The 21,863-nt window shown below is 43.2% G+C and overlaps 1 protein-coding gene across 1 annotated transcript in view; it reads left to right on the top strand.

Annotated features, from left to right (window-relative positions):
* Positions 1-798: 798 nt before the first annotated feature.
* The window catches only part of LOC126482172 (uncharacterized), a 41,703-nt gene continuing 20,638 nt past the window's right edge, over positions 799-21,863 (top strand). Inside the window, exons 1-2 of the mRNA XM_050106150.1 lie at positions 799-858; positions 1,014-1,332. Coding sequence (XP_049962107.1) covers positions 799-858; positions 1,014-1,332 — 379 coding nt within the window. The remainder of the gene's footprint in view (positions 859-1,013; positions 1,333-21,863) is intronic.

Genomic DNA, 21,863 nt, shown 5'->3' on the forward strand with positions numbered 1-21,863 from the left:
GCACGAATAACGCCCCGTCCTCACAGCTTTACTTCTGCCAGTACCTCGTTTCCTAGCTTCCAAACTTTACAGAAGCTCTATTTAAACATAACCAACCTAAGGACATCACACGACACCCAGTCATCACGCGGCAGAGAAAATCCCGAAAGAAATATCCCCCAGGCTGTGGCTAAGCCATGTCTCCGCAATATTCTTTCTTTCGGGAGTGCTAGCTTCCAAACTTTACAGAAGCTCTCCTGCGAATCTTGCAGAACTAGCATTCCCGAAAGAAATATCCCCCAGGCTATGGCTAAGCCATGTCTCCGCAATATCCTTTCTTTCGGGAGTGCTAGTTCTGCTAGGATTGCAGGAGAGCTTCTGTAAAGTTTGGAAGGTAGGAGACGAAGCACTGGCAGAAGTAAAGCTGCGAGGACGGGGCGTGAGTCGTGCTTGGGTAGCTCAGATGTTAGAGCACTTGCCCGAGAGAGGCTAAGGTCCCGAGTTCGAGCCTCGTTCCGGCACACAGTTTTCATGTACCAGGAAGCTTGTGTTCATCCTAGTCGCCAGTGTCACAGGACGAGCTGCAACACCTCCGGTTCAAATGGCTCTGAGCACTATGGGAGTCAACTGCTGAGGTCATTAGTCCCCTAGAAATTACAACTAGTTAAACCTAACTAACTTAAGGACATCACAAACATCCATGCCCGAGGCAGGATTCGAACCTGCGACCGGAGCGGTCTTGCGGTTCCAGACTGCAGCGCCTTTAACCGCACGGCCACTTCGGCCGGCCAACACCTCCGGGATCAGTAGTGTTCTCAGATGGGCAAACGATTACTGGACCTGTTCCTAGATGTTGTTGTATCTGGTATCGATGTTGCTGTATGTTAACTTTTCTCAGTGCTTCTAGTACGTAACGCTAGTCGTTTGGTTGCACAGTCACCGAAATGCTTGTAGTTTCGCTTGTCGTACTACAGTGACAGCAGCTGTTTGAAATGAGTTGTTCCATATTTATGTCTGTGTGACAACCCGTCCAGTCCCAGTGGCAATCATGTGACCAGAGAGTGACTGAGACGCCGCCCGCCTCAGGTGGAGTGCCGCTGTCGCTGGACCTGCCCACGGCGGTGGGGGCGCTTCTGGGCCTGGTGTCGGCGCTGCTGCTGCTCGCCGTGGCCGCCGTGGCGTGGCTGCTGCACCGCAGGCGGCGGCGCCGGCGGCGCGACGGCTCTCCACCTGCCACCGAGCTGGCGCTCAAGAAGAAGGCCGCCGCCGCCGCCGCAGCCGCCGCCGCCGCCGCAGAGCTGTCCGACAAGGACGACCGCAACCCCGACGTCGTGCCCTCCTACTGCGACGACTGTGAGTACACTCTAGCTTCACTAACTTAACTTGAAGGGTGAATGTCATGTAAAAACTTTTGCATGTTACTTCCAAAAAATTGACCGAGTTTGATTTTTATTTCATCTATCTTCAGCTAAACGTATATAAATGATATGGTTGGGAGCAGGATACAGGGGCTGCTGGAGTAGAAGGCTGAGCAACAAATTGAGGATAGAATATGAAATTTAATTTATTACGCAAGAAAATTCATGCAGGGTACTGGTAACATCGTATCAACATATAACTTGTTCAATTTAAATCTACATGAGCTGATTTAACATGAATCATCAACAAGTTATCTAATATCAAACAATCTGCAAATATGAGATTCAAACCTTTGCCAAAATTTTAATGCTTGTAAAATGTCATTACGAAACACGGAAAATTACCAAACTGGTCACTGCATTTATGTCTTACAAAATCTTGTTGGGCACAATGGCTTATAGGAAATAATATCACATACGTATAGCAATATCTGCCCACTACAGTGCTGTCTTACGTGACCTTTTGTGCCACAATGACTCACAGGACCAACTCATATAGTTAAATGGTAAATATTCCCCACAATGGAACTTGCGTTATAATCTTACGTAGCACACCGATTTACCAAGACAATGCAATTAATTCCAAATACAGTATGGTCCAGAATAACGAGTGCCCTACCTCTGATTAAACTACTCAGAATCAGTAATGAACTGTTTTACAAGTCAAGCACATTCAGTTCAGACAAATTAACGAGACAGTGCCTCCATTAGAATTTTACCACAGCAATCCATCGATAGTCGAAAAGGATTGATAACAAGTTACCGCACTGTTGGCGGTTGGCACTAAAACCCTGGCGTGCGATAGATGTATGGGCCAGAAACCCCTTTGCAACAGGAGCCGTTAACAACTTTACCCACAGGACTCTTTCTAAAACCATACCGTCAAATGATGTCAAAGGGGTTCCCAAAACAGTTTAACACTGAACAGTAGTGAGTAAGAAATGATTCAAATGGCTGTGAGCACTACGGGACTTAACTTCTAGGCTCATCAGTCCCATAGAACTTAGAAGTACTTAAACCTAACTAACCTAAGGACATCACACACATCCATGCCCGAGACAGCCCGAGACCGTAGCGGTCGCGCGGTTTCAAATTGTAGCGCCTAGATTCCCTCGGGCACTTCGGCCGGCAGTGGGTAAGAGAAAAGCACAAAAAAAAATACACGGCACTTACAATTAGCTTTGAATTATTCCTAGCTGTGGTTAAGCTTGAATTAATTTTAATCGAACAGGTAAACAGTGGTGTCACAGTAGACTTAAACTTTACTTGACTAGCGTGACAATTTGGTCGTCCCTTAACTGACATAAGTTCAGTAACAAACTGAAATGCAATTTAAAGACACTCAAGTAAGGGTATTGTGAAACACTTCATCAACAATTTAAGCAAACACGCCCACAGAGGCACTCCAGTTCATACTTAAATCAACCAGGGCACAAGTCAGTATTTCGACACGCGACCTGGGAACACTCACTGCTCAGCAGCGCAGGATCGCGACAGAAAGAAGTCTCGCTGTAACTCCATCAGATGAAGATGCACCAAACTAACAGCTCACCGCCGGCCGAAGTGGCCGTTCGGTTAAAGGCGCTGCAGTCTGGAACCGCAAGACCGCTACGGTCGCAGGTTCGAATCCTGCCTCGGGCATGGATGTTTGTGATGTCTTTAGGTTAGTTAGGTTTAACTAGTTCTAAGTTCCAGGGGACTAATGACCTCAGCAGTTGAGTCCCATAGTGCTCAGAGCCATTTGAACCATTTTTTAACAGCTCACCTTTAACAATATTAATCCTAATGCCGCTAATAAGGGAATGGCCAGAATAACACCTGCCCGTAGCTACAACGTGAAGAAGGTTGAACTCGTAAACAAAAAGAACGACAGCGAGTCACTGCAGCACCTCCAGTTCCGCTGCTCGGCCGGCCCAATTCAACTGCCACACTCACACCAGTTGTCGACGCGACTTCGCGATCTTCCGGCGTCGCTCCGCTCAGGCCCGAGACTCCTTTTCGGCTTCCCGCACGGAATCCCAGAGGGCGCACCAAACCGCGCACCGCAAAGCGAATCGAAAGAGATCGAACACACTACACCAGAACAATCAAATCGCAGGAGCACACGGCACAATAAATTGAAATACCGCCCTCCCCCCTCCACGTCGTTTCTAGCCTGGACGTCCTGAATGTCTTGTCAAATGGTAGGACTATCAATGTAGCACGCTACTACAACACCCTCGACAAATTCAGCTCCCCTTTTCAACGAAAGAGACCAAGGCCCTTGAGTGAAGGTGTTGCGCTCTTAGACGACAACCCAAAAACAACACACTGCAATGCTCACTCAGGATCAGATTCGTCGCTTCGGATGACAGGGATTGGATCACCCTGCCTACAGCCCCGTTCTTGATGTATCGGACTTGCATCGAAAGCTTCACCCTCAGGACATAACTTCCAAACCAATGCTGCGGTGGAGTAGGCTGTACGACACTTTCTTGCGGCACGGGGCATCGCGTACTACCACAGTGATATCTTCAGTCTTATTCCACGCTACGACAAATGTCTCAATGCCTGCAATGTATGTCGAAAAATAGTGCAAGGTGTGTAGTTCTTGATGACATTGTGTACTTGTTTTTGGCAATGTAGTTTCGTGAGAGAAACAAGAATGAAACATGCTTTCGGAACGTCCCTCGCATATATATGTTTGGGTTAATCTAAGGAACTGCTGTAGGGATTATAATAGGAATTTCACTGATAGCTATACTGATTCATGAGGTAGAGTTGTTTACGTAATTTATAACTATATCGTACAAGCTGGCTGAACTATGATGAATTAAAGTTCCCTGCCGCTGTGGAAACGTTCCCATTGACATCTAGTGATGAACAGTAGGTAGGCGTACGGCCACCTGACTGCTAGCATGAGAAAGCATTACTGATCTCCACCCCCCCCCCCCCCCCACCACCCAACTGCCATGGAATGTTGTCTAACCGTGGACATGTTTGAGGCCAACTGTGCGAATTACCATTACCGGGAGTCCGGCACAAGCACCTGCCGTCATCCGAAACGACCTGTGATGCAGGAGAATCAGTTACCAAGCCAAAAGGAAGAGACTTTTTTTGTACTGACAAGCGAAGTTCCCCATGCACCCTCCTCAGATACTGTCGTAAGATGGCCCAGTACACCGATCGTCAAAAACTGGTCACAGATCACGCATGAAAACAGGAAGGAGGTGTACTGAACCGTGAAAACAGAAGCAAAATAGACAAATCGAATGGTCCAATTTGAAGATTTGCAACATCGAGTGAAGTCGAATATCTATGGTGTCGTGGTTGTGTGGTCAGGCTGTTGCGTTACGGACGGGGATATCGATGTCCAAATCTCCCTCGTGCTCCACACATCTCTTCCCACAAAATTATGAACTGTCCTGCAGGTCATTGACGTGTCTGTTCGTTGTATTCAGATCTGTGTGTGTCGTGGTGCAACGTCCGTTTGCAACAGCGATGTGTAAGGAAGGGACTTCCAGAAGCAAGTAACCCCTACTTGTTCTAGAGAAGTACCACACGTTATGAATCTAGCGTCCGGATTTGCAAGTTTTTTTCTCTTGTATTCCTTTGTTGCAACATGGTTTACACCAGTTTATTTGTTATTTTCATTTCTGTAAGACGTCTAGGCAGCATCTCGCCTGCTCTCACTATTTATACCATTTACTTGCCACGGTAAGATATTGTTACCATATGACAGAGGTTGAAAATACCGCTTCAGTTGTAAATTATTTTATTTTCACTCGACCGGTTTCGGACTGTTGTCAGCCCTTCCTCAGGTGTCGTAGCTGTGCTGTGGTCCCCGAGCGCCGCGTGTACCAGACGCAGTGTGTTGCCGATGAGCGCAGAACGGAATATGACTCATATTCTATAACCAATGAACAGTATGACAGTTTTCAAGACCACAGAAGGAGAACAGACACGTCAAATGTCCGGGCGGAAAGTTGATAATTTTGTGCGAAAATAGTGGGGTGCGAGGGAAGTTTGAACAGGGATCTCCCCCTCTGCAGTCCAGCACCAGGACCATGTAACCACGACGTCGAGGTTTTTGTAATTTGCTTGATGTTGCACATCCTAAGCTTAGACCTTTAACTGTTTCTATTTTGTTCTTCTTTTGGCATTTCAGTACACCTTCGCCCTGATTTCATGTGTGACCATGTAAGGTGTCAGGCAAATCCAACACCTTCCATGAAAACCCTGACATGATAAGCAAATCCAGTAGTATGTCACATAGCTCCGAATAAATCGTGACATTAAATTAACCAAAGTAATACGAGTAACGAGTGAGCAAATGGAATACCACAGACTAACACAATAATGCCTAAATGCATGTCATACCTTTCCACTGTGAGACAGACGCAGTTCCGAGGGGAGAAACGAGAACAGAAGCCGAAGCAGAACCGTGTTAAGCTGGAAGGCCCTACGATAAGGGACGGACGCACACCCACGTCGCCAGCTAACTGCTAGGACCACACCACCCGCAAGTTTTAGCGTGAGACTTTTTTGCGTCTCTGTTATGTTAGGACCACCCCCCAGACCATGTTAAAAGATAGAGCCCTCCAGAAGAACAGTATAGATCTTACGATAACGCTAAAAGGACCACACCAGCTGCAAGTTTTAGCGTGAAACTTTTTCACGTCTCTGTTACATTGCAAACTTTATAAAACATTGCCCCACCACAAAAAGTATAACGTTTCTCATTGGATAGGCAGAATTTTTGTAGGTGGAGCTTAAGGTTAACATTGAGACCCTGATTGGTCAGATGAAAACACAGCCAGATAGTTTTTTTTAAACCAACTTCGGTAAATTGTAGTAAGGAGAAGTTAGGAGAGAGTTGCTTTTGAGAGGGCGATCTGGACGGAGCTGCACCGGCCGCCGCCCCCTGACGAACACCGACAAGGTAATGAAAGCACGCGATGCCGCATTTTTGAGCGCATAAGGCTTCACTCAGAACTGCAGAAGTCTCATCTGTTACATCCCCTTTATGTAATACTAGTGTCGATCGTCAATTAAAGATCATAGTGTTCACATTTGCCACTTGAAGTAAAAATCTGAAATGCGATGATTTTTCTGTTATATAGTTATTCAGAAGCCACATCAGCCACTGTAATTTACGACAAGTTAGATAAGTAATTTAAGATAATTGAGGGTCACTGTAGACCATTTTGATAGTTTGCTCTTTTGTGAAACTTGATTTAAACCTAGATTATAAATGTGATATGGCATAGGTCATCCTTTGATCCATTGTAGAACTTGGAAACCCACTCAGGGAATATTCGTTCACATTTTTGTTGAACGCAGTTGGCTTTTACCATCCTGTATTAAAACATTTCCTTTTATCAATAGTGCAACTTATAAACAATGTTTTGTGAGTAGAATAAAATTTCCAATGGTAAACTTAACTGCTTTTTCGACGTTATTTTACCAGCTAACTAAAAATAGGAAAGCCTTGAACCCCTTCCACTAAGTTTAGTTAGTATTAAGATTCTTTTACAGGGAGTGCAGTGGAGCTGACGCTGAAATCATTAAGTATTTGGTTATATCATCGCTAGTCTCACTGAACTCTTCTGAATTCTACATGTCATGCGTGGTCTGGCGTCTCCTTACCAGCAACAGGTCCCAGGTTCAAACTAGTCAATTCCATAAGAAACATGCTCAGAGCGCCGTTGCGCGAAAGTGGTAGGGAGACACGATATAGAACAAACAGACACCACGCAGAATGTTTAGAACCTATGTTCAGTTTCTGACGGACTATTCACTGGGTTATGTTATCACAAAATCAGAAGATAGTGCGATGGGCAGTTTTCCATGTGAGCTAATGTTTAAAACTTGGGAAAGGAAATGTGGGAGAAGGTCACACAGAAAAGTTTGCTCGCTCGGGACTGCCACTGAACCGGGTCAATCGGCAAGTAATCTTGGCTCGCATCAGATTTCCTTGTAGTCAGGTGGATTCAGTGTACTAACGCTGCCAACAGGTAGTGGACAACTGGAAATAGCTCGCGAGGAATAGGCGCTGCAGTCGGGTGGTAGCTCACAGCTCTAGTCATTGCCACAACATGTCTCTCCAAATGACGGTAAAATATGGGACACATAACACCCAATCCTGAGAATTTTCCTAGCGTGCACTGCCTGAGTGTCTGAAGTCGTATGAAAGCAATTATGCTGAGTTACCAAATATTGTTCCCCGAATTTTAGTCGTAAATTTACGTAGTAGCCCGTGAACAAAATTACCGCTATGGCAGACAAGTCATTCTGATTTTCCTACCTGTGGGAAGCTGTGAAAGGTCAACAATTTAATACCAATGATATGTAAAAAATCAAGTTATAGATGAAAGTTTAGAAGTATCTGTATTACGAAACGGATGATAGTGTCACTGAAATTGTGGTAATAAGTTGCGTATCAAAAGGCTTCTAGGGGCAACAAAAATCTGATTTTCATTATTTAATTAACTGAAGACCTCGGCTGTAAACAACTGGAAGAGACAGTTTATGAGAAACGTAATTATTACGTGTAAGGCACTATAGATGATGTGCTTCACTGACATTAGTTCATAATTCCATGAAAAACTGATAAATGGCAGTCTATCTATAATTTCAGATTCTTGTCAGATCTTTGTCATGATGTATGCATGTAATCAGTGATAAGAGCCAAACTATGGGTGCCTTTAGAACCAAGGCGAACAGTGTTCGTTCCAAAAAGAAAAAATCCTGTTGAAGAAAGATTTGTATTAATTCTGGGGTGTTGTGGGAAACTACCGCTTACATATGGATACGGAATCGTTTCCTGAACACAAAACCTCTCCAAAAGTTGTTTCTGATCCGGTGCAGCACGTAAACACTCTCACGACGTGCCTCTTGCCATAGTTTACGTGAATTTACCCGCCATCGTAATCGTAAAAATGTTAACGCCCGTCCTAAACATTGTTTATACTCTTCAGTAAGATGCTTGCTGAAATTAGTGTTTTATTGTGTTGAATCATAGATTACTTTTTCATGTTTCTGTACTTTAGTGTAGCAAAAGCTGTTAGACTAATCTTTATAGCAAACGCTATTAGCATCATAAACTGCTACAATTCGGATATTTTAAATTTGTGATTTTGAGAGATTTTGCGGTAATGTTTCATTAATTGGCTCTGCAAGTAAACAGCTGTAACACAATGGTAACCTATGTTCATTTTACTCAGTATACAGGTAACAAATATTACGAACACACTGTCGAATTTTTAAGAATAAAATTTTTTGTGTAATTTACCGTTGTAAAACGGTGTCGGTACTGCAGTTATACTTAATAAAAAAAATAAAAATAAGAAAACGAAATCGTAATGTACGCGCTTGAAATATCTTCTTTAAAAGATTTTAATCTAAGTTTACAATTCAAATTCTCAAATCAACCATTTTCACCCTTAGATTATTTGCAGCGGTTGTCTTCAATTATTGCCTGAATTAAAAATGTATATACATATAATACTTCAATAATCGACTGATAAAGAACTGGAATCTTACGTCAAAGTTTTGACACATAAGACAAGTAATAACATTATACGCAGTTTACATATGTTGAAAAAGAGCAACTGACAACGAGCAAATTATCCAAAATATATTTATCAAATACTTTAGAATGAGAGTACTTACCGATATACAACGAACCACAAACGTAATATCATACTTTTCAAAACTTTTCCTCCCTTATAGCCTCTCAAAACAGTGAAAGGAAAACAGTTTATCAGTCACTAAATGTATGTTGTTCATGCGGTAAAACTTAAGCAACCGTCTTCATTATTTCTTTAATAGCTCTTCTACACGATTCCTATTTCACTAACAGTATCCAAATACACTACGCCTGATCTGTAACTTGCCGTATCCCTAGTGGCGAATGCGGGCAGCGGGAAGAGTGGAGTGGGTTTGCTAGGGGCAGAATTGGGAAGCGGAGCGGAAAAAGTTCAGCCAATATGTGTTGTAAGTATCCAAAGTAGGTAACACAAAACTGTGTTTTGTGCTTCCACGAGCTCTAGAGAACCGACTTGCTATTGCAACCTAGAGCAGAAGGTAACATGTGCGACGGGCCAGATATGTAATTTTCCGCACGACTGCCAGGCTTACCAACTTCACTTGGTGTAGAACATGGTAACACCTGCCAATATAGAATATTGAGCACACTCTCACAATGGCTTATTAAACTAATAGTTCGGTAATATTCACACCCAGCTGTCGGAACCTGCTTTCTTTGGATTTGTAATCATCACATGCTTTTCCTTTGACTGGCTCTCCCTATGTTACCAGCTTTGAGGGCATATTTATCAGTATCCATTTTATATATTTCATAATAAGAATTAATGATATTGTCTCCATCTTTTGACATCCAGATAACATAAACGCACACATAAATAGTTAATAAATACAACCAGACTTAAATCCTGCACAGTCAATCGAAAGTAAGTGCTATATAGGTGCTGCTGTCTCCTGTGGGGTAGATGGTATATATCGTGAGACGCATATTGATTAAACTCGGTGCCTCAGTTCATTGGGTGGGACCTTTCTCAGAAGTGTTCTGGCGTTGCCACGTGGCTAAACGCTGTCTAAAATGAGTTGGGCATGCACTAACAAAAGTTTGTCTTTTTATTATTTTCCTGAGAATTGCAAATATTGTGCCAAATTTATTTTTCTTTAATTTGTAAAACATCTTCATTGATCAAAGGTGGTGGAGAAGAGGACCAGTATTCCCAGCGCATTATTGTTGTGCCTCCCATGTGGCTGCCGGATTACCATTTATGTCCCTTGCACATCATGGTCAGATCGATAGTTACTTGATGGCAGAACGAATGAAGCACTAAGCTTCTAGCCACCATCTCTGTTGAACTTGTATTACTCTTATAAATCTCATTTGATTCCTGGACTTAACACTGTAATAATATCCCAGACCTTGTCAAAAATTCGGGTATAATTAAAATCCAAATGCTGGCCACTATCGTCCAGTAGTTCTGCTGCCAGAGGTTACCTCATTTTACAAATGTGGGACCTTTGTGCTCCTTAATACCCCATTTTATAGTCCTCCCAGTTTCATTTACGTAACTTGACCACAAACACGTCACTTCGTACACATCCGCAGTGTAGATCGGAAAAAGCTTTTTGTTTTGTACTGACGGAAAAATGAAATCTGTGTACCATTTTCTTCGAAGAATTTAGATGTGCACTCTGTTCCTCGTCCATGACTGTTATTCTTTCTTAGTGAGAAAGATACTCCTTCTTGTTCTAGTCTTAGTACCATGCCCTTCTTTCTGAACTTTTTAAAATTAAACACACCGGTATCCGAGAGATTTTATCTTTCTTTCTTTCATTTTCTTTGTTTTTTGTTTTTGAGCGGTGGAGACTCTTAAAATAAAATGCTGTAAAGACGGAGCAAAATTAGTGAAGTCTAAAATCTGCCATTTCTTTTAAGTGGACACGTAAACAAGAAATAACGGTGAAACACGTATGTAACATAGCAGCGATGGCGAGGCATTGTAGCATCTGTGACCAGAGAGTTTGCGCTTGACCGCGCGAGTGTTGCGAGCGGTTCTCTGTTGCGTCTAGTAGTCGTTGCGAGTCTGTCAGTAGCAGTCGTTGCGAGTCTGTAGCTCTGAGTAGTCGTCGCGTGCAGTACGCTAGTAGTCGTCATGCAGAGCGGTCGGTCAGTAGTAGCAGCCCAGTGCGGTTGTGTGATGTAGGCGGTCGGCAACACTGGTCAAGATGGTGAATGAGGTATACTATTAATTAATATAATCATTAGATAATGTAAAAATCTATTTACTGTAATTATTCTCCAACAAGTCCCCCAATAATAATTTTTATTTCAAAAGCATTTTTTCAAAAATTTAATTTTTTATTGAACTAAAGATTTCGTTGCACTTCCCATTTCATTCCACTTCATTTGAAGAAAAATGTCAGTAAATTCACGTATGTAACATAGCAGCGATGGCGAGGCATTGTAGCATCTGTGACCAGAGAGTTTGCGCTTGACCGCGCGAGTGTTGCGAGCGGTTCTCAGTACTCTGTTGTCAGTCGTTGCGAGTCTGTAGCTCTGTGTAGTCGTGCAGAGCAGTACGCTAATAGTCGTCATGCAGAGCGGTCGGTCAATAGTAGCAGCCCAGTGCGGTTGTGTGATGTAGGCGGTCGGCAACACTGGTCAAGATGCTGAATGAGGTACACTGTTAATTAATATAATCATTAGACAATGTAAAACTTATTTATTGTAATCAATCTCTAACAAGTCCCCCAATAATAATTTTGATTTCAAAAGCATATTTCAAAAATTTTATTTTTTATTGAACTAAAGATTTCGTTGCACTTCCCATTTCATTCCACTTCTTTTGAAGAAAAATTTCAGTAAATTCACAAAAAAAAAGGAATATTATTATTTGCAATGCAGTTCCTCCAAGCCGTGCGCAGAAATAAGAGCAGAAATTTGACATCCAGTTATTCTGAGGTAAGACTTTAATTATGATTGTTTTACACAGGGCCAAAGACCGATGTTTCGGTTTAATTGAATTTTCTTATCACTGAATGGACTTTAATTTTGGTGAAGAATTTATATTTGAGTCAGATTGCGAATTTCACATTTTTGTTGCCATTGTCAGTACATTTCATTGTGGGCAGGTTACGCATAGAGCAATGTCCATTGGCATTCTTAAATAATATTGTCATTCTTGAAAAATTATTGTGGGGAGGTTACACTCGGCTCCCATTTCTATTAAGTATTGTCATTTTTCTTGTAAAATTATTGTGGGGAGGTTACACTTGGCGACCCTGCCAGGATTCGAACCTGGAATATCGGTCTTTGGCCCTGTGTAAAACAACCAGAATTAAAGTCTTACCTCAGAATAACTGGATGTCAAATTTCTGCTCTTATTTCTGCGCACGGCTTGGAGGAACTGCATTGCAAATAATAATATTCCTTTTTTCTGTGAATTTACTGACATTTTTCTTCAAATGAAGTGGAATGAAATGGGAAGTGCAACGAAATCTTTAGTTCAATAAAAAATAAAATTTTTGAAAAAATGCTTTTGAAATAAAAATTATTATTGGGGGACTTGTTGGAGAATAATTACAGTAAATAGATTTTTACATTATCTAATGATTATATTAATTAATAGTATACCTGATTCACCATCTTGACCAGTGTTGCCGACCACCTACATCACACAACCGCACTGGGCTGCTACTACTGACCGACCGCTCTGCATGACGACTACTAGCGTACTGCACGCGACGACTACTCAGAGCTACAGACTCGCAACGACTGCTACTGACAGACTCGCAACGACTACTAGACGCAACAGAGAACCGCTCGCAACACTCGCGCGGTCAAGCGCAAACTCTCTGGTCACAGATGCTACAATGCCTCGCCATCGCTGCTATGTTACATACGTGTTTCAACGGGTAGCCACTGTAAGGAAAACATATTAAGCATTAAAACAAATGAATAAATCTTCCGATATACATAATTCGATATCTTACGTATTAATTATTCCCTAATCAATTTTGTTGTGAGGATGTAATGTTGCCCTTCTAAGCGCCAAGTGAACTTTTCTCTGAAAAAAACCATTTGTCTTTTTGTCCCTAAGAGACGAGAACCTCTTTCAAGTAGTTAAGATACTAAATAATCAGTTAATCGAATCACGGTACACTCCTTATGATCGTTCATGAGTTTTGCTTTTATCAGTAATAACTAACGTATTTCATGGAGTAAAAAATGGGAAGTAAGCAAGTTTTTACTAGGTTCAGTTGGTAGTGCCTTTCTGTATCCATGATTTATTGAAGTTCACATAACTTTTTTTTGTCATCAGTCTTCTGACTGGTTTGATGGGACCCGTCAAAAACATCTCTCCTGCGCCAACGTCTTCGTCTCGGAGTAACACTTGCAAACTATGTCCTCAATTATTTGCTGGACGTATTCCAATCTCTGTCGACCTCAACTATTTTTATCCTCTACAGTTCCCTCGAGTATCATGGAAGTTGTTTCCTGATCTCTTAACTGATGTTCTACCATCAAATGGTTCAAATGGCTCTGAGCACAATGGGACTTAACATCGATGGTCATCAGTCCCCTAGAACTTAGAACTACTTAAACCTAACTAACCTAAGGACAGCACACAACACCCAGCCATCACGAGGCAGAGAAAATCCCTGACCCCGCCGGGAATCGAACCCGGGAACTCGGGCGCGGAAAGCGAGAACGCTACGGCACGACCACGAGATGCGGGCGATGTCCTACCATCCTGTGCCTTCTTCTAGTCAGCGTTTTCCATGTTTACCTTTCAGCACCAATTCTGCGGAGATGCTTCTCATTCCTTACTTTAACAGTCCACCTAATTTTACACATTCTTCTACAGCGCTACATCACCGATGCTTTGAGTCTCTTTTTTTCTGGTTTTCCCAGAGTTCATTTTACGGTGCCATACAGTGCTGTGCTCCAAATGTACATTCTCGGGAATTTTTTCCTCAAGTTAAAGTCTATGTTTCATATTAGTACACGTTTCTTGGCCTGGAGTGCTGTTTTTGGAAGTGCTGGGGTGTTTTTATGTTCTCCTTCCTCTGTTCAAAATGGTTCAAATGGCTCTGAGCACTATGGGACTTAACATCTCAGGTCATCAGTCCTCTAGAACTTAGAACTACTTAAACCTAACTAACCTAAGGACATCACACAAATCCATGCCCGAGGTAGGATTCGAAACTGCGGTCGTAGCGGTCGCGCGATTCCAGAATGAAGCACTTAGAACCGCTCGGCCACCAGCGGCAGGCCTTGCTCTGCCATTATGAGTTGTTTTGCTGCCTACGTAACACAATTCCTTAACTTCACCTACTTCGTGATTACCAATTTTGATGTTCAGTTTGTGAGTTCTGTCTGTTCTCATTACTGTTACTTCTCATTACTTTCATCTTTCTTCGATTCATACTGAGTCCGTATTCAGTACTGATTAGTCTGTCCATTCCATATAGCGCACCCTGTAATTGTTCTTCATTTTCACTGAGCATAGCAATGACATCAGAGTATGTTATCATTGATATCGTTTCATTTTAAATTTTAGTTCCACGCATGAACCTCTCTTTTATTTCCGTCACTCCTTCTTTGATGTATACACTGAACGGTAGTGACGAAAGACTACATCCCTATTTTACACTCTTTTTAATAGAACCACTTCGTACTTGGTATTCCACTCTTATAATTCGCTCTTGATTCTTGTACATATTGTATATTATCCGTCTGTCCCTATAGCTTACCCCTATTTTTCTCAGAATTTAAAACATTTTGCATCATTTCACATTGTCGAACGATTTCTCCAGGTCGATAGATCCTATGATGTCTTAATTTTTCTTCAGTCTGATTTCTATTATTAACCGCAAAGTCGGAATTGTCTCTCTTGCGTCTTTACCCTAATTAAAGCCAAACTGATCACCGTCTAACAAATGCTCAATTTTCTTTTCCATTCTTCTGTATACTATTCTTATCAGAACCTTGGATGCATGAACAGTCAAGCTGATTGTACTATAGTTCCTTATTTGCTGTTTCTTGAGATACTGTGGCCGTAAGTACGAGAGGCATGTAACGAGATCATTCATTTGCTCATACATAACGGCATAATCTCTGTGGCCTAGCAGCCACATAGTAGCATTTGCTTCGATTTTGGTTAGAATCTGAAATCTGGCGCAATGACACTTTCGACAGACACGTGTGCAGTTGTGGATATGTTGATGATCGCAACCATTCTTGTACGGTGTTCCCACACTACTGGGACATTACGACACAGGCAAAGATTTTCCCAGATGTAAAGGATATTACATTTTCTGCTGTTTTCTGAAGTGAGTAGGTTTATGTCCGCAGGACGCTGATTAGTTGGGAAAGTATCATTTACCAATTTATAACACAGTGCAGAAGTGTCTGTTGTCAGGGTTTGGTTATTGATGTTCCCCTACCCGTTTCCAATTCGGGCTAGGAACTTGTGTACTGAGGGTCGACCTAGCAAGTCGACATATGGTCTTCGAGCCGTCCTGTGTGTATCCGTAGCTGTTTGAAGGACATCACTTCTGTTGAGGTATTACTCTTTAAGAAAGGACAGCTGATACGGGAATCAAGCTACCGCTACAAGGGCTTGCTGGGACTTTGGCGGTAAATTCCCAATAGTGCAGCGTTGATTCATCCGGGTTGCTGGTCTGAAAGGTGGCCATGGAGTGAACCAGTAGCGCCCCGGACTTACGCTTAAAATTACAAGTTGCGAACCACAAAGAGCCTTCTGCAAAAAGACGGTCGCTGTTCTTACTTGAAGGATTCCGTGCTTCCGCAGCAACCATATTAATTGTGAGGTTGATATACCCATAAGTTTCGGCATATTTAGGAATTGTGCAACATACGAGGCCCCAGAGAGGATGAAGATGTTTGTTAGGGTAAATTTTGTTGAATATCAATTCACCGAGAGGCATGGTTTCTGCTGACACCCTCTATGGTAACGATGAGTTTCCTGCAGTTTCGTGCCAGAATTTGTTGCGGGCACACAGTGACGTGAAAACGAAGGGTCTTACGGAGTCGTCCCACACGATAGCACTGTCGGTCGACGATGTCCTGGTAGAATCAACACCGTTTTGCGTTTGTCGATGATTGCGTCAGAGGCGCCTTCGTACAGTTGTAATATGGTTCAAATCAAATCAGTATCGAAATCGCGCTTCATGAATACACCAAGGTCATTTGCACAGGCTATTTATTTGAGGGCAGAGTTGAGTACCTACATTTCATTATCCATACCCCTCAGCAATGGATCTACAGCCATGATGTACAAAATTGTCGATAATGGGCAGCCCTGCCGACCGACCGACGCACTTGAATAGTTTTTGTTTCCCAACCACTGGTCATCACCACTAACATGGCTTCTGTTAGAAAGTTGTGAATAATGTTGGTGAACTGAGGGCTGAATCCCGTATCACTCGTCACGAGTAGTAAATTGGCGTGACTTATGCGGTCGAAAGCGTTTGCGAAGTCGAGTGGCGAAATTCCCGGCAAAAGCCTATTAATTGAAGTGTGAGGGGCTATGATGCTACAGGCAGGGGCCAAAGGAAAATGTTACATCGAGTCACTTCACATGGCAGGATTGGACTGTTTATCTTGTCCATAACCTTTTTAATCTTCCGTGCAGATCTTGCCACAAGTTTATAATAAATGTGAAACTGGCATTGTAGGTACAGGTAATCAGTCTTTCGTGCTCGCCCGGCTAGCCGCGCGATCTATTGCACTGCTTACCGAGCGGGAAGCGTACCGGTTCCCGGCACGAATCCGCCGGATTATTGGTGTCGACGTCCGGTGTGCCGGCCAGCCTGTGGATTTTTCTTAAGACGGTTTTCCATCTACCTCGGCGAACGCGGGCTGATTCCCCATATGCCGCCTTAGTTACACTGTGTTGACTATTGCTGCGCAAACCCGTTTCCACGTACGCGTACACCATAATTACTCTACCACTCAAACATTTGAGGCTACACTCGCCTGGTATGAGATGTTCCGCGGTGGTCCACTGGGGACCGAACCGCAAAATAACCCTGGATTTGGTGCGGGGCGGCGGTGGCGTCGTTGGACTGCTTTGGCCTGTTGTGGAGTTGTGAACCACTGAGAGCTACGGCGGGACGAAGCCTCTCCGTTGTTTCTAAATCCCCTGTTTAATACATACGTACGTCAGTGTATGCCTCAATAAGTCAGGGTCCCATTCCAAGCTGAGACGGCTAGAGAAAATAGTGTTTATTACTGCTGGTATTTCAGCTGTGTGGTGCAAAGTGACGTCTATCTACCTACTGTTGTTGGTGCATTTTTCACCCTATGTGTCAGATTAGGAGAGATGTTATACTTGGTACGCTTTTCAGACCGTTACCCTATAAACGTTTGTTATACACTCCTGGAAATTGAAATAAGAACACCGTGAATTCATTGTCCCAGGAAGGGGAAACTTTATTGACACATTCCTGGGGTCAGATACATCACATGATCACACTGACAGAACCACAGGCACATAGACACAGGCAACAGAGCATGCACAATGTCGGCACTAGTACAGTGTATATCCACCTTTCGCAGCAATGCAGGCTGCTATTCTCCCATGGAGACGATCGTAGAGATGCTGGATGTAGTCCTGTGGAACGGCTTGCCATGCCATTTCCACCTGGCGCCTCAGTTGGACCAGCGTTCGTGCTGGACGTGCAGACCGCGTGAGACGACGCTTCATCCAGTCCCAAACATGCACAATGGGGGACAGATCCGGAGATCTTGCTGGCCAGGGTAGTTGACTTACACCTTCTAGAGCACGTTGGGTGGCACGGGATACATGCGGACGTGCATTGTCCTTTTGGAACAGCAAGTTCCCTTGCCGGTCTAGGAATGGTAGAACGATGGGTTCGATGACGGTTTGGATGTACCGTGCACTATTCAGTGTCCCCTCGACGATCACCAGTGGTGTACGGCCAGTGTAGGAGATCGCTCCCCACACCATGATGCCGGGTGTTGGCCCTGTGTGCCTCGGTCGTATGCAGTCCTGATTGTGGCGCTCACCTGCAAGGCGCCAAACACGCATACGACCATCATTGGCACCAAGGCAGAAGCGACTCTCATCGCTGAAGACGACACGTCTCCATTCGTCCCTCCATTCACGCCTGTCGCGACACCACTGGAGGCGGGCTGCACGATGTTGGGGCGTGAGCGGAAGACGGCCTAACGGTGTGCGGGACCGTAGCCCAGCTTCATGGAGACGGTTGCGAATGGTCCTCGCCGATACCCCAGGAGCAACAGTGTCCCTAATTTGCTGGGAAGTGGCGGTGCGGTCCCCTACGGCACTGCGTAGGATCCTACGGTCTTGGCGTGCATCCGTGCGTCGCTGCGGTCCGGTCCCAGGTCGACGGGCACGTGCACCTTCCGCCGACCACTGGCGACAACATCGATGTACTGTGGAGACCTCACGCCCCACGTGTTGAGCAATTCGGCGGTACGTCCACCCGGCCTCCCGCATGCCCACTATACGCCCTCGCTCAAAGTCCGTCAACTGCACATACGGTTCACGTCCACGCTGTCGCGGCATGCTACCAGTGTTAAAGACTGCGATGGAGCTCCGTATGCCACGGCAAACTGGCTGACACTGACGGCGGCGGTGCACAAATGCTGCGCAGCTAGCGCCATTCGACGGCCAACACCGCGGTTCCTGGTGTGTCCGCTGTGCCGTGCGTGTGATCATTGCTTGTACAGCCCTCTCGCAGTGTCCGGAGCAAGTATGGTGGGTCTGACACACCGGTGTCAATGTGTTCTTTTTTCCATTTCCAGGAGTGTATTTCCTTACTCCATTTTGAAACGATGCCACTCACTTTTTATGTCCTGCAGTCTTTTACTGAATTCAAAAAAATTACTGTGATAAATTAAGGTCATTCAAACAGTGAAATCATGCTCTGCGGTACCACATGATCATGTGTCTAGGAACAAATACGCGCTTGATATTTAGAAGTGTTACAGTCGAGACAATCTTATCAAAATTGACTTAATAATCTATCTGCAACGTTATTAATCTATTAAAACTGATTATCAGTAAGTGAAATGAAATTACGCACAATTATTATCAAAAAACAGTTACTAGTTAAACAGTCCCACGGTAAAAGACCTTCTTCCATTTTGAAGTACAAAATGGTGGACGACCCACGAAATGTGGATTAACTGTCGGTGTGTTATATAAGTAGTGCTAGAAATATGTAGTATTTTACTCCACATAAATTTCAATATCTGAAGGATTAACAAAATATTCCAAATACTTTTGATATAGTAAACAGCACTTAAATACTATGCAGAACGCGAAATATTTACAAATGCTGCTTAAAGAACATATCTAATAATAACTAAAGCCGTAAATACGGCAGAAACTGCTTATGGATGCATCTAGTGTGCATTACTCCATGTGATTCTAAAATCAGTCACAAGACTGAAGTACCGACCAAAGAACATCGTGTGTTCCTTGGTACACTATATCATGTAGGTACAACCGTGTGCCATACTGTCAGATATTCGTAAAACAAATATAGCGAATTCTCTTAAGGAAGATTCCGGTCGAACGGTCGATACGTCAGGTTTGGCGAGGTATCTGTACTACGGAGCCGGCTTCGGCTGGAAATGTCGTAGCTTGCTAATGTCTGGCAACCATTCTGTCAAGCAATGGTGTGGAATAAGTTTCAAACTGCTCCGAAGCATCTCACAGAGCAGTGGCACGCCACACTTTGAAGGTGCTGTGACCGTCAGATCGTCTTATTATGCATCTTGTCTACCATATTATATCAAAGAAATTTCGGTTCCATAGTATTCTATGTGTAGAACAAACTATATCTTTAAAATCAAAGTAGAATATCGGACTTCAAATCAGTATCTTTATTACCATACATCGTTGTAGAATTATACTCATAAAAAGGCAACGAACCACATTCGAAAATATGGAAGGGTCTGCGTGTGTCCTTACTGACAAGCGTACTTGGGTGAAACTGGTTATGGAGAACAGTCTTCTTAGTTTTCACTGACAATATTCATGTAAGCTAAAGTCTCACCGCTATTATACTATCACAAAGACAATCTGTCTAGCGTTTTTGAATTAAGTTTAAATCTCTTGAGAAGTTACTGGTTTGAGTTACTTGCAAATTAGGTATTCTGTCTCTCATTAATTAAAGCTCAATAAATTCTTTGCACAAGAGTAAGGGAACAGATCATTTGAGACTATTAGTTCGCAAAATTAAGAACAACTTGTCAAGATTTACTTCAGTGGAACTGATAATACGAATGACGGCGTCACTATAGAGCGGAAAAGTTTGTAGAGTCGATTTTGTGCTTGCTGGAGTCGGGTAGAAGTCTCTCCGTTGAAGGGGTATACCCGGAGGACACTGAAGCTTTAGACTTTATTCTTCCCCCATGAGATCAGTCGGAGTCTGTCCTCGTGCAATGACAGTAATCCAATGAGAAATGTTTGGCTGACCTATAAATTTCAGTAATTCAAGACAAGAGAATAATTGCACTCTTTTAACAGCCGTAACCGTGAGCAGCCTCGTCCACCAAATTAGTTCACATCAATTTCCAAAGGGCTTAAGCGACACCGTAATGCTGCTCGTGCGAAATCAAGGACTCGTTAAATTCGATGTATAAATGTAACTTCTGTTTCAGAAACTACTGCTCATTTTCTAGAGAATATTTTCCTGTTACTGAAGGTTGTTGTTGTTGTTGAGGTCTTTAGTCCTGAGACTGGTTTGATCCAGCTCTCCATGCTACTTTATCCTCTGCAAGCTTCTTCATCTCCCAGTACCTACTGCAATCTACATCCTTCTGAATCTGCTTGGTGCATTCATCTCTTGGTCTCCTTCTACGATTTTTACCCTCCACGCTGCCCTCCAGTACTAAATTGGTGATCCCTTGATGCCTCAGAACACGTCCTACCAACCGATCCCTTCTTCTAGTCAAGTTGTGCCACTAGCTCCTCTTCTCCCCAATTCTATTCAGTACCTCCTCATTAGTTATGTGACCTACCCATCTAATCTTCAGCGTTCTTCTGTAGCACCACATTACGAAAGCTTCTATTCTCTTCTCGTCTAAACTATTTATCGTCCACGTTTCACTTCCATACATAGCTACACTCCATATAAATACTTTCAGAAACGACTTCCTGACATTTAAATATATACTCGATGTCAACAAATTTTTATCCTTCAGAAACGCTTTCCTTGCCATTGCCAGTCTACATTTTATATCCTCTCTACTACGACCATCATCAGTTATTTTGATCCCCAAATAGCAAAACTCCTTTACTACTTTAAGTGTCTCATTTCCTAATCTAACTCCCTCAGCATCGTCCGACTTAATTCGACTACATTCCATTATCCTCGTTTTGCTTTTGTTGATGTTCATCTTACTGAAGGTAAGACTAATTAATTCTTTAGTTAACATGACATGAACTTTGCCCAATAAGAATTTATGTAATGGCAGCCTTTCACAACGCACCGCAATACAAAGACTCTCGCTATAGGAAAACTAGACTATCTCGTACACTGGTTCGATTAAAAGTGAGTGCTAATTGTCAGCTTAAGAGTAATACAGACGTAAAACAAACGACAATTATGAATGTCTCAGAGGGTTTAAGGCGCTCCCAGGCGCATATCTCTGCATGCTGTTTGAGGGAAACTATTTTCTGAATATCTTCTCCCACAGCTGACAGTACGGACAATATTATACATTATTGTAACGTAAGATTCGTATTCGAGACCGATTACGTTAGAATACATTTCTGTGTAATGAATACCAGCTTAGTCTTGGTAATTAAATCAGCCAAGCATACAGTAACGTTCAGTAATTAGCTCTCCTAACATTACCTGAAATGGAGGAAAAACAGCCGAAGAAGAAACTCGAGGTACATGTAGCATCAGTAAGTG

The sequence above is a fragment of the Schistocerca serialis genome, chromosome 5 (assembly GCF_023864345.2).
Source record: "Schistocerca serialis cubense isolate TAMUIC-IGC-003099 chromosome 5, iqSchSeri2.2, whole genome shotgun sequence".
Classification (NCBI taxonomy): Eukaryota; Metazoa; Arthropoda; class Insecta; order Orthoptera; family Acrididae; genus Schistocerca; species Schistocerca serialis.